This window comes from Hippoglossus stenolepis, chromosome 14 (genome assembly GCF_022539355.2).
Source record: "Hippoglossus stenolepis isolate QCI-W04-F060 chromosome 14, HSTE1.2, whole genome shotgun sequence".
In the NCBI taxonomy this organism is placed as follows: Eukaryota; Metazoa; Chordata; class Actinopteri; order Pleuronectiformes; family Pleuronectidae; genus Hippoglossus; species Hippoglossus stenolepis.
Window position 1 is genome coordinate 24,691,447 of NC_061496.1, and position 13,915 is coordinate 24,705,361.

General features: G+C 43.5%; 1 protein-coding gene across 1 annotated transcript in view; it reads right to left on the reverse strand.

Moving 5' to 3' along the window:
* Positions 1 to 5,335: 5,335 nt before the first annotated feature.
* Positions 5,336 to 13,915, reverse strand: part of LOC118120828 (EVI5-like protein) — a 41,322-nt gene continuing 32,742 nt past the window's right edge. The window contains exons 20-27 of the mRNA XM_035176193.2: positions 12,652 to 12,939; positions 8,974 to 9,117; positions 8,554 to 8,725; positions 7,768 to 7,953; positions 6,508 to 6,914; positions 6,271 to 6,408; positions 5,935 to 6,100; positions 5,336 to 5,840 (exon numbers count right to left, since the gene is read on the reverse strand). Coding sequence (XP_035032084.2) covers positions 5,662 to 5,840; positions 5,935 to 6,100; positions 6,271 to 6,408; positions 6,508 to 6,914; positions 7,768 to 7,953; positions 8,554 to 8,725; positions 8,974 to 9,117; positions 12,652 to 12,939 — 1,680 coding nt within the window. The 3' untranslated portion in view covers positions 5,336 to 5,661. The remainder of the gene's footprint in view (positions 5,841 to 5,934; positions 6,101 to 6,270; positions 6,409 to 6,507; positions 6,915 to 7,767; positions 7,954 to 8,553; positions 8,726 to 8,973; positions 9,118 to 12,651; positions 12,940 to 13,915) is intronic.

Sequence of the window (13,915 nt, forward strand, 5' to 3'; positions counted from 1 at the left end):
GGAAGGTTGCCGGCTCTCCCCACACAAGTCAGCCACCTCGCTGGTGTCTCTTGTTATTATTTTTTCCCCCTTCATTCTGCTGCCTGTTCTTCGCAGCGCCATGAATAATTTGTGTCTACGCCTTGTTGCTCGATGACAGCTGTGCAGTTGGTTTTGCAGCCTGTTTTTCAGATCAGGTGAATAATGAATAAGCCGTAGCAACAAAAGAGCTGTGGCCTATATGAGCCGTGCCTCTCGTCGGCTGTCCCACGGCTGTGGCTGGCGTGTCGACCGCAGGGGAGGGGACAGGTGAGCAGGAAAGTCTCTCTCATGCAGAAAGTTTCCAAGAGCAGATAAAGAATAGTTTCGTTTCATTTGCGTAAATCTTTCGCAGAGTTACTTATCATCATTTCCTGTATGGACCATATGAATCAGTGCTTTTTCTCTGAAGCTCGCTGCTAGAAATCCTGTATCTTTTTCAGGTTATCTGTTTTCTGACTCGCCAAACCTGTGTGGAATCTGCTGAATAGGCCGTGAGAGCAAGTACCACATTATTATTACACTATACACAGCATGTCAGCTCAGCCTCGGGGCAATAATCCTATTTGTTTTCTCTTCATATGCTCCCCTGTCAGCTTTGTCATGAGTAGGCCAACATAATAATCTGATCATTCATCAGATGATGCTGATTCCTCGGTATTGCTGCGTGGGAACAAATCTAGCCTTTTTCTATTTAATCTGTGAGGTTTTGCGTGTGATGCTGTAATCACAAAATTAAATCAGAGGTCTGGTTTCAAAAGCTGTTGCCGCCCTGTTTTACCACTTCGTGACAATTTGAAGTCTTATATCAAGAGTTTCGTTTCTTTGCATTGGAAGAGATACCCAAGAAAAGGTTACGCAGAGGTTTTGTAAATGGTCTGTATTTATTTAGACCTTTCCTAGTCTTGATTACCAGTCAAAGCACTTTACAGTACAGTTTTTGTCATTCACCCACTCACACATACATTCATTCAGTGCATCTATGTGCAGCCGTTTCTCTATCATACGTCACTCACACTGCTGCTTCAGTCACAAGGGGCAATTTGGGGTTCAGTTTTTTGCCCAAGGACACTTAGGCATGCAGAATGGGGGAGACTGGGATGGAACCCCGGACCTTAGTTAAAGGACAATCGGCTCTATCTTCTGAGCCACAGCAGCTCAAATAGTAACTGTTTTCCTAAATCCAATGATAGATATATTCTTGTTGGACTCCAGATTTGTTTATTCTGGAAAAGATGCAAAAAGAAAAAAAATCAAAACACCAAAGTACGTCTGTAAAACCCCTCCTCTATAATTCATGTTTCATTTTGGATTAATAATGAATCATCGGAAACCACCACATTGAACTTTCTAATTGCACAACTGTGTCTGTCAGGGAGAATTAATCCAGTCTTACCTCGGTGTGTGTGCAGTATGCACGCGTGGTTGATGTGTGCACTTTCTAGACCGAGATGCAGGCCTGGATTTGAGACTCAGACTGCGGTGCTCTGATTACTCGCCTACTCTTTATCGATCAAGCCGGATTCTATTCATATTTGATATGCCTCGGGGCAGCAGGGTAATGCTTTAAAAAAGAAAATCCAGCCGTGCCCTTGGAGGAAATCTGGTCGGCCGTATGGCCTTTTGAAGATTCTTTTATGCTGGAGGAGCTTCTCTCTCTCACTCTGTCAGATTGTGCTTGAAGATCTCATCTCAGAGGAGGAAAAAAAAGAACTCACAGATGATTTGGTTTATAAATCACAAACTGCTTTTTGTACTAAAAGTGTGTGAAAAAGTTCAATCAGCGTGTGGCTGCTCTGTGCGGCAGAGACATGTCACACCTGAAGATATACCATCCTACCTATCACTTCAAAGAGCTGTGGCCAGGCTGGGGGCTCGGTGCTTCCTCAGAGTGTTAAAGACCAACTCATCACATCCAGCATCACTGACAGATTGTGCTTTTTCATTTGCCTCAGTCACTTATCTGACACTTGGGCCCAAACAAATAGTTTTGCCGGGGATGTCATTGTAATAACATTTTTGAGATCTTAAATAAACCAATGCTATTGCTTGCAGTTACTAAAGTGACAAACCATTAATATCCTAATAACATCTGTGCTAATGAAGGTGAATCAATGACATTTGCCATTCATCCAATGGAAATTGAAACGCTTGGATGCTCATCATTATTTCACATATAAATCCAAAGCACCGAGCTTCAGGCTGCTAGCAGTGGTCTGTATGCCATCCTGCCAGGATGCATTGTTTATAGAGCAGCAGTTAACTTCAGTTACTCCCTTTCTATACGCTGGTTAAATCAGGTGCTAGCATGCTAGAGCTTTCTTTTTAAGGTTGTTGTGAAAAAAAATGACCATAACACATTGAAACGATATTAAACTAAGATATTACAATTATCGTAATTTTTAAATCCTTATTAATTACATTTGTGGGTCTCTCTCCCATTTTGCCGTTGATTCTCAAGGCATTCTGGGAAATTTTCATAGCCCTCACTTTGAAGTTTGGGTCTGAAAAATATCAGTTTGGAGGGCTGTACAGTCTTTACACAAAACGGAGGGGAAGGGCTAAGGTGTAGGGAGAAAGGGTGAAATGGGATTGGGCCTTAGTCATTTAGTCTACGAACTGCAGATATGGTTCTCCATGTTATAAAAGATGTTTAAAAGACCATTCCACTGTTCCTCTTTATGTGTGGTTGTCTTTGAACTACTGTTTTCTATAGCTCAGGAGTTAATGCATGTGTCACACAAACACTCATCTGAATGCATCTGCACACTTGTCCACGTCGCATACACACATTTTTTGCTTTTGTATTGATATTAGTGTTGATTTTTTGTTTTTGTACATGTTATTGTTAATTAGTTGACTCTCGTGGGTTGTCATGTTATTTTCTGCACGTTAACTTTAGCTGATTTTGTGATTTTGTATCGATTTTAAGAGAGAGGCTTCAAAATGTGCCCACTGGGTTCTCTGCTTCCCCCCTGCACTGTTTATTATCATTTGTCCTTTTTTTTTTATCAATGCTAAATAAAAATCGAAAACACAAAGAACTCCTATTACATGAGTGGCTCTGTTAAAGTTGCACTGCACTAATCAAAAGCTAATTTGGGAAAGTGGGGCTGTTGCAGATGACGTTTTATTTCCATTTAAAGAGAATAAATGACGTGACTGACTCTGGGCCACGTCGAGCCATTGTGCACTGCTCGAGTGATGGTTTGCTGTAAATGAGCTTCCCTTTTCCTGTTCTCCCTCCGTCGCTTTATCCTGGGGTTTAAAATATTCAGTATTTTTGCAGGCCGGGATGTTGTACGATTTAGAGAGTAAGTGAGGCAGAGAAAATCCTTGTGAGTCAGTGATTTCAATCAATGTCGAGGGAAGAAAACTAACTGATTGTTTCTCTCTCGTTGGCATTAGAGAAGAAGAATTAAGAGGATAGTTTAACTTTACGATCAAAGTGATGAAGAAATATGTTTTTCATGAGTTAAAGTTGTCATGTTTATGGTTTATTGTCATCTGATATTGACTGAATGGAAGTCAGACACATCCACACCTATTTGTATGCCACCATACTGTGTCCAAAACAAGGACGCCTATATTAATGAATACTTATTATATTCATTGGCAGTATATCAATAGTATTTCTTGTGACCTGATTGTTAAAAACTACACATTCTGATGTCCTGTAATCCACCCAAAGAGTTCTGTTTTTAAATGAATGTCTCCTCATATATTCAACAATTCATGACATTAAAGGAAAGGCCAGTTAATTTGTAAAGCACATTTCAATTTTTACATAAAATATAAAACGTGTCATGGCGCATTGTAAAAGCAAGACGAAACAAAAAAAAAAGCATTTAAAAAGAAATTAACAGCATAACTTATAGAGAAATAAAAATTAGAAATACAATTAGAAATAAGAGTGAAACTAACAGTGCAGTGTAAGAAATTAGAAGTGGTTTGATTTAATAACGTGAAAACAGGAAAGTCCTCAGCATTGATTTAACAGAACTAAGATCTGTGGGAGCTTTTCCACAAATGTGGAGCAAAACTGAACGCTGCTTCTCCATGTTTAGTTCTGACTGTGGGGACAGAGAGCGGACCTGTTCCAGACGATGTAATGAAACAGGAGGTCAGAAATATATTTTGTCCCTAAACCATTCAGTGCTTTATATACCAGCAGCAGGATTTTTGGAGTTAATCCTTTGAGGGACAGGGAGCCAGTGTAAAGACCTCAGAACTGGAGTGATATGATCCAATTTCTTGGTGAGGATTGGAGCAGCAGCATTTTGAATCAGCTGCAGCTTTTTGGTGGAGAGACCCGTGAACACCAATAGTCAAGTCAGCTTAAGATAAATGCATGGACAAGTTTTTGCAAATCCTGCTGAGACATAAGGCCTTAAATCCTTGATATGTTCTTAAGGTGGTAGCAAGCTGACTTTGTAATGTTTTGGCTGTTAAAGTCCAGGTCTATGACGACACCAATATTTCTGGCTTGGTTTTTAACTTCACAGGTTCAAGCTGAGTGCCGCAAAGAGGATCACAGCTGCTGTGTGTGGAGCCTCGTCTGCCAGCTTTCTGCCAGAAGCCGTTGCTGTTTTCTTTTCCTTTTTAAACAGCCATGAGGGTTTAAGTGTTTTGTTAACGGTTAAATCAGCTCACACTGTTTGAGGTCCAAACACACGGCTGCAGTGGGCAAAACAAACAGTTGCCTCTGGGCAGCCACAATCACAGCAGCAGGGTGGTGAAGTGTCCCTTCCCTTTGGTTTCCACACAAACACAGGGAAAACCAAACATCTTACCACAGCTTGAAGTTTTTGACATGGAGGGTGGAAGATTATTTTCATGAATTAATATTATTATACATTTAGATAATTGGACATTTAACACTTTAAATTTGCACTGACTTTCATATAAGGGTTTAAGAGTTTGCCACACTCCCACTTGTAATCTAAAAAAAAATGTCCAACTCTTCCTTTCTGGTTTTATTGCTTTTTTTTAATATCAATAAAAACAGAAAATCTAACCTGCTGGGGCAAAATGTGATGCTTTTATTTTGTAAATGACAGATCATTTATTCTGAATGAAATTGTGTAAAAATGAAAATAAATGAAAATAAAATAAGAGATATATATATATATATATAAGGGCAGTAACCCTCTTGTTTATAAAATCGCACAGTGTGAGGAGGCTGTTTTGCCCGCATTTGTCCCAAGCGCGAAAAAAACTCCCTCTGTGCTTTGGAGAAGCGCAGATTTCATCTCTTCTCTTCTTGGTGTCTTCATTAAGGTGTGAAGACTTAATATGATTCCCATATCAAACATGATCATACTCATGGGTTTTTATTCATCATGTCACAGTCACAGCTTTTCTCTGGGCCTGACAGCAGCCTGGAGTTTAGTGTTGCTCACGTGTCTTCACAATGAAAAAAACCCTGTTTGTCTATTTGATGTTTTCTTTGATAGAATAAATAGAAACAAATATTAAATATATTCTCAATGTACTTTTCACATTTAGGTTTTTTTAAATAGAGGATCGGGGTGATCCTTAATCCAAGCAATGTCCTCAAACAGGGCGATTTGGGATTTAATTGTCTTTGCGTAAAATGTCTCCCTGTGTGTGGTCAGACCATGAGAGGACACAGTGTCTCCTTCACTTCAGTCCGTGCTGCGTCTCCTTGTGTCTCCTCAGGTCCACCTTCCTCTGGAAACCTTTGCCGCACAGGTCGCAGCCGAACGGTTTGTAGCCGGTGTGTTTCCTGCTGTGCGTAATGAGGTTGGAGCTCTGGCTGAACGCTTTCCCACACACCTGGCATTTGTGCGGCTTCTCGCCTGAGCAGAAAACACACACACACACAAACACACAGTTAGCAAACATCTCACTTCTTTCTAGATTTTTGAACAGATTTGTTTCTCTTCCACTCACCTGTGTGGATGAACGTGTGCTTCTTCATGTCGGACTTCTGGTGGAACCTCTTGCCGCAGTACTGACACGGGTACGGCCGCGTGTCGGTGTGGATGAGCAGGTGCGTGGACAGAGTAGACGACCTCTTAAAGCTCTTGCCGCAGATTTTGCAGTCGAAGCTTCTCTCCTGACAAAAGCAAAGTCGGAAACGTGAGGTGAGGTTTAAATCGTGATGTCGACGCAGCACATCCTTCCTGACAGGAAGACGCAGGCTGACAGCGAGACGCATGATGCAGCCCCCGAGAAAGAAGAGAGAGAAAAGGTGTGAATCGCAGGGGGCCGGGGGTGTGAGGTTACCTGCGAGTGCACGGCTTTGTGCTGCTCCAGGCTCACTGCGTGACCGAAGGTTTTGCCGCACAGGTCGCACGCAAACGGTCTGGTGCCGCTGTGCGACCTCCGGACGTGGACTTCTAAACCGTGTGGAGTGGAAAACACCTGGAGGAGAGGACACACAAAGTTAAAGGATCGTTTCATTTGCTGCATTTTTTTGGACACGACACACTGTTCAGCCCACCCAGGCCATCCTAGGCTCACCTTACTGCACTTGATGCACTTGTAGGCACCGTTCAAGATGAGGCTGGGACACAGCCGCTCAGACGGGGCCTTGGCACCGTGCGCTTTTCCCTGCAGGCCCCCGTCAGGAAACAGCAGGGCGGCGGCGGCGGCAGCGGCGGCGGCGTGTCTCCTGTATTCACCGTACGCCTCCTCGCCCAGGACCCGCTCCGTGTACAGCGCCGAGTGCGCACCATGATCCCCGTAGAAGGCAACCGCCGCCGCCGCCGCGCCCCTGTCCACCTCCAGGCCGGGGTGGTGGTGGAGATTCTGTTGCACCAGGGGCCTCAGCCCGGGCCCCTGGTAGCTGCTCCAGGCGTACGGCCGGAAGGGCACGGTGAAGGGCTGGGTCTCGTCCACGAGGGGGGACAGGGATTTGTCCGAGTCGGCTGAGAGGGAGGGGGGGAGGGGACAGGGGGTCGGGGGTGAGAATTAAAATTGAATGAAAGCAGTGACATGGCTAAAGGGAAGGGAGCCTTTCCAGGGCCCCGCAGGACGAGGCTGATGTGTGCGATGTCATGCAATGTCCTCTCCCAGAATCCCCAGGTGAGGGTTGTAGAAACCAAGGAACAGCACATGATTAATAGAGGAGATGTGCAGACCAGTTAGCACTGGGACATTTGACTGGACGTGTTATATATAAACAAGTGGACTTCTGTGATATAACATAAGCAATTGGTTCAGTAGTTGTAGAGGGGCAACATCTTTAGGTAAACTGTATACAGTAATCTTACCCATATATACTGTTACATTATTCTCACAGAAGTGTTATCATGCATGATACAATGGTTAATGTGCAATCCATTCACTGAACACATTTTCCCTGTTTAATACACTGTATATATTATTCTTAATTCCATTCATATTTTTATCATCCTTACACTTAAGTATTGCATGTTACTGATACAGACTCTTGCTGCTGCAATATTGCAAATGTCCCCATTGTGGGACTAATAAAGGATAATCTTATCTTATTTTGTATCATATTTATATGCAAAAAAGTATAATAGGCGACCACAATATATTACATATAATCCAAAGATAATAGCCTAATAATAATAATAATAATAATAACAGAATAACAATATTCTTACATGGACTTGTGTCAGTGTTTGGACTTTCAGAACTAATACAAAGAGATGATCTCCTTGTTTGTCCCCTCTGCACGTTCTCCTCCCCTCAGTGTCCAGGCTGTATCAGTGCAGCAGGGTAGAAGCGGTGTGTGGTGCTGTGTGTGAGTACCTGGCGACGCAGAGGGAGACGGAGGCCTCCAGATGTCCTCGTAGTCCGAGGAGGGACCACACAGACTGCCGGGGCAGCTCAGCGGGGACTTGGGGCAGAAGTCGGCGGCGTCGGCCAGAGGGGAATCCGGAGAGAGCCCGTAACTGTCCACCGTCATGTCGGTGTCACCGGGGAGTTTATCCGCCTCTGAGAGGACCCACAGCGGAGAGTCAGGCACGGAAGTAAAGCCAATGTTTTTATTTTAATTAACTCTATTTAAAAATACATCCATTAGGGAATTAACGTTACAATTATCGCTATAAACCTATGAGCTCATTAGATGTTGGAAATGACGCAAAGGTTAGGCCAACGGCCATCACCTTATTTGACATTATTTCTAGAAATAACCTTTAATGTAAGATCATAGAAAAACTATGGTGATCAAATAGAAAATTTAAAAAATGCACAAACGTTTTTTCGTTTGCAAAAACTATGTAAACACGAGCTTCCAATCTTCATATTGTTCAGTTAAATCATTAGATATTTGACAATTTGAAGACAAAATATTTATTTAATAGCCCTCATGTATAAGGCCTATTATGAAAGATTCTAGAAAAGCGCTTGATAAATAGACAATTTACCATTTATGAACAAATTGAAGCTTTCCAGTCCTGTGAGATTATACATAAACTTTTCAACATACTAAGTATCCGGTAAATTATTTGAAATAGTATTTTAAATTAAAAAAAAAATAACTTTCCGGATGACTTTAAGGCGCTGCAGAACATGACAGGACTGTGCACATACCTGAGCATATATGCGCCAGTAGCGAGTCCAGCCTGCGGTAGTCGTCCACTAAAGAGCGGGGCTGGTGGTAACTGTGCGCCCTCTTACTCTTCACCAAGAAGGAGCGAGGCATCTCTGATGTGGCCCGAGAGCTGCGGTGCTGATGAAGATCCAGCTGCAGAGAGGAGTCCCGTCACTGTGCACCGGCGCTGCTCGCTCTCAACTCTGCGCACACTTGATCTGGTCTCCGCTGCGCTGCTGCTGCTGCTGCTGCTGGGGGTATAGTGGGGGGAGAGGGATGTGGGCCCGAGTGTTTTGAACCGTTCAACCTCACGCACGGAGCATGCGCCTGCAGCCACGGCCCGCCCCGTGCGCCAGGTGTTGCCCGGGCAGACAGGTGTCCCCCCCACCCCTACTCATCTATACTATAGTGTTGTTTACAGGTGACAGGAAAACAGTCTGCAGAGGGGGCGACTTCTCGTCACCCCCTTTCCAACTCTTAAAAGAAGCTCCACTCATTTCAGGAGCAGAGGTGAAAGCGCGCAGGCCTGTGTGCGCCTTTTGCTCTGGTTTAGCCTCAAGCATCTAAATAAAGAGAATAAGTGTGAATCAGAGGGGCTTTTTTCTGTTTGCAGTGTTTATCCCACCCCCTGCCACGGATCAGGCTCGTGTCTGCAGAGGAGCCTGTGGCAATCAGGAGAAGTGATACACGCTCCTTTTTTTATCAGTGCTTTACTCAATCTTTGGAGAGGGGGCTGGGGGGAGAGGAAACGCGGGGGCGCACCCCGGGGGTCTCACTGAGGTCCCGCTCTCAGCACAGAGTGGTCAAATATATCTTCTTAATCTTCTTCTCAATAAAGATGAGACATTTTCAACAACCCACACAAGCTTTGTGGGGACATCTGCAAGCATACAAAATACATCCCATTCGTTGGCAACAATGAACAATAAATGCTCATCGTGATCAAACCGTATTACAGATTCCGGGGGTCCACGCATGACAACGTTAGGAGTCATGCTGCTCAGTGGAGCCCGCTCACACTTAGTCATTATGTGACAGACACTCGCCGTTAGACGCCCGCGGGTATTCTACTCTAAGGAAGAAGCCGGTCACAGAGACAGGCTGCTCTCTGTGCGCTCAGGACGCACATTGCCGGGGCTGTTGAGCGTCATTACGCAAGTAACAAAAGAAATAAAGGGTCGAGCCGTGCGTCCTGGTGCCTTTAACCCCTGCAGGAGCTATACACGAGCCCTCAGGTAACAGTGGTGGAGTGGCTGCTCTATAATGATTAATCAGTATTAATAACATCTAATGTATTCACCTGGATTTCAAGATTTAAGGGTTTCCCATCGGTGGATAGAGGACAGGAAATCAAAGCGCCACATGTCCCGGCTCGATTAGACGCAGTACGGCCGCTGCATCCGGACAACGTGTCGGTGAAGATATGAAGCCAGAGCCGATAAAAGTGGAGGCTGACAGCGACAGGCCCCGAGCTGCTGCTGCTGCCCGGAGGAGGAGAGCGAGGGGCCGACACCGAGGAGTGTGGCCTCTGCGCGTAATAAAGAACAACTGTGTCATCCTGCCATGAAGGTAAAGAGTACAATACAAAACAAACAATGCCCCAATGATAATAATCATAAAAATAATAATAATATTCATAATCACAATGCTAGTAGTAGTTCTGCAGAAAACAAATACTGTTTTTTTTCTCATGTGCGTGGAACAGAATACAATAATTTATTTGAATACTTTGCATAAGCAAATGCTTAATTTCAATTTTCTTGTTTTTTTTAAACTATTTTTCTAAACGCCTCCATATATGTGAAAACACTAAATGAATCAACTCCTCCCACATGGCACCACATTATGGTGAACAGTTCAAGAGCTGCTTACAATTTAATCTAAAATTATTTAATGCGTTTGCAAATCTTTCTAAACTGTAACAGTAACATGCAGTTAATAGTCGTGCATAAATGAAGACAACTTTGTTTGAAATGATCAAAATAATATTTTTATATAAAATGCACGCCCAATTCACTGGTAAAAGGATAAATGTTGAGGATTTTACAAGCAGCTTGTCAACATTTGAATAAACTGTAACTGACTTTCACTTTAGAATATCTGCATGCGCAATCAATCACTGCAATTTTAAATTCTAACATCCCCGTACACTGGCCATCACAACCTGGCTGTCCTAAATAATCATCAGTATTTAGAATTAATACAAACCTGGTAAATCTTTTAGTGGGTAAGTGCCCGACGAGGACTGTGCTGTTAAAATGTGGTTTTCTGCATGAAATGATCAGAAGATGAGGCTGAGTTCTGAAAACCGCGAGAGAAATCACTTCCTGAGACAATCCGAAGTAGAATCTTCACAGAGGAAGACAGATAGATGACGCCTGCTCAGACTCAGGTTACAGCTTCAACATGAAAACACATCAGGCCACGGCTTAGTCAAACATTTTATTATGAACTCATCTCGCTCGCTCACACTCACATGCATAAACACACACACACACATACATATAACAATCTCATGTAAGTCTCCAGAGTGTGCCGACTGCTCCATAGCGTTGCCCCATATGTTCTTATTGCACTGCAGACTCAAAAGTGCCATAAAGTGTTCCTCTCCCTCAGATGACGAAGGGAAACTTGACCAGATGAACGTGATTATCACCAACCCATCGCCACAGTCTCCTCTGGCTTCCACTGAATACAGGAGTTAGTGTTCCACGTGGACATTAAGAGAATTTCAGAGTCATACACATGCAGGTCTTTGAAAGTGGAGTAGATCTGACCTGTGGATGACAACACTTTGGTACAACTCCTGATTCATCTCCAGATTGTGTTATAGTGTATCCCGGTTCAAGTTCCCTTACACCGTCATCCATTTCTTTGCAAATTTGTGACACACAGCAAAAACATGACAGACATTGCTTGTGTGACGCCTCAGCTGATGTGCTCCTTTCTGCTTAGTGCGGGGCTCATTCTGAAAGTACAGCTGCGATGCTTTCAGAGAACTCGTTTCAATAGCAACAGTTGTTAGGAAATAAATCTGTCCTCTTCTGTTTTCTATAACCAACAAGTCGAGTGAGGTCACTTATTCTTTTTCTCTTCACAGGAATTCACCTCGCTCGCCTCAAAAACAGGATCCGTCATTTCTGTTATTTAACCAACCTTTAAATGTCCCTTTTTTTCTGAGTTGTACAATATATTCTAAAAGTCAGATATGCAATAGATACATTTGTTCAAGTTCAAAAGGTATTGAAAACAAAAAACAACAACCATTATATACATTTACATATCTACATGTATGCAGATGACACTGAGCTTGTGATACACCAGCTTCTAGTGGAAGGCATGCGGCGTGTGCCAAGGCCTGAACAGTCATCGTTACCCTCTGGTCGACTCTGGAGGACGCAGGTTTGATACCAGGCATTGACCAAATTCATAAAGACAATAGATACGCATATATTTTATATATGAACATTGGGATCCGAACAACTCTGAAACCACTGTCTCATTCATTCCATTGGGAACGTGGTCGCGGACCTTGATGTCTCACTGTATGAATGTACAAACACACATACATTTACGCACCCAATCCCGCCTCCTCATGATGGACACTTAGTAGTAACGGCATCGATACATTTTGGATGTTCATTTATAAAAATGCTTTAAAAATATAAAAATACATTGGATGAAGTGTGTAGTAGAGCATAAAATATTTGTATTGCACAGTCTCTGTCTCTGTGTTGTACCGACAGTCAAAAGTGAGGGGGTGTTAGGTGTGACAGACAGACAGACAGACACAAACCCCCCTAACCCCTCCTCTGATCTCCGTGTCCCAGTCGAGTTTGATACGTTCCACATTATTTGATCCTCCAGGCTGATGATCTGCCGGCGGCCAGGTGTTTGCTGCCCTCAAGAAGATAACAAAAACTACAAAAAAAGGAGGTAAATGAAGAAAAACTAAATCAACCTGTGTAATTCTCATGATATGAAATGATAATGCATTTCCTCTCTGAAATTCAGAACTCCCCCCTCCCCGGCTCCTCCTCTGTGGGTGCTGACAGTCCGTGTCCCGACTCTGGCAGCCAGCGGTGTGTTCGTCACACGGTGGTGGACTTGTGGCTGCCGCTCGGAGGCACAGAGAGCCGCAGGGCCTCCCCGTCGTCCTCCTCCTCCTCCTCCTCTTCCTCCTCCTCGCTGTCGGTGTCCCCGAGGTTGGGGCGCAGTCTGATGCGGCTGCTGCTCCTCGGCTGGGTGTCCTGGAGGGTGAGCGCCTTGACTCCATCTTCATCTGAAGACTGGTAAGGCTCGTCCCCTGCATAGTGATTGACGATGTGGATCCCATCAAAACTGGGCTGATTGGCCAAACCCCTCTTTCCTTTCAAGCAGAAGATCTGTGGGAGGAAGCACGGTGAGTGTGAGGAGTGATGCAAAAGAGACTGATTTATAGCAGGTCAGTATGTTGTTTACAAACTATGCAACACAATACTGAAGTTGTATCACTGTTTTACATAAATCAGACATGCAGGCAGCAATTCAATCAAAAACCACAGGGAAATAATGAGCTGTGTCCCAATTCCATACAACATAACAGTAGTTAGTTTGAAGTCTACTTCTTCGTTGTCCGGTTTATTTAGTTGGTGGTAACCAACGTCAAGGTGCATTAGCGCCATCTACTGTTTAAAATAAAGTATTTGTATCCAATTAGCTTGAATGTTTTTCCACAGCTGTGAGTTTAATTTTTTACGTTTTTAAAAGATGTCATCCAATAAAAATCATCACACTCAGGACCCTTGCACACTGAGTCCAATGCATTTTATCATTCTATTTATTCCAAAAATTAGCAGTAGGAGATAAAATGGAGTTGAGCAGTGACAATGATTTTGTGTCCTCTCACTTTTTGAAAAAAGGAAAACATTGGGTCCATCCAATCGTTAGAAGGTGTCAGGGACAAGGAGAGTTTCATCTTCTCATCGAGGAGCTGCAGCATTATCCCCATTAAATACACTACTAGCAACACTGGGACTGCACATTAAAAAGAAGAAAACTAATTCCTGCGACCCAATTGATCCCAAACAGCAGCTGGCAGTATGTCTACAGCAGAGAGAACACACACACACACACACTTGTGCTCAAACAACCCTCTGGAACGATGTTGACGGATGCGAAAAAGGTAGAAAACTAGGGACTTGGTGTGCGAAGACCTTTACTCTGCTACATGGTGGGACAAGAGCGTCAGTTTTGAACACACTCAAAAAGCCAGTTGTGTGTTCGTGCTGACATCTCTGGTGCCTATATTTTATTTTGTCACAATTCCAGTGTGAATGCACTACATATTATAAACGTACAATCAGTAACATGGATTTGGGA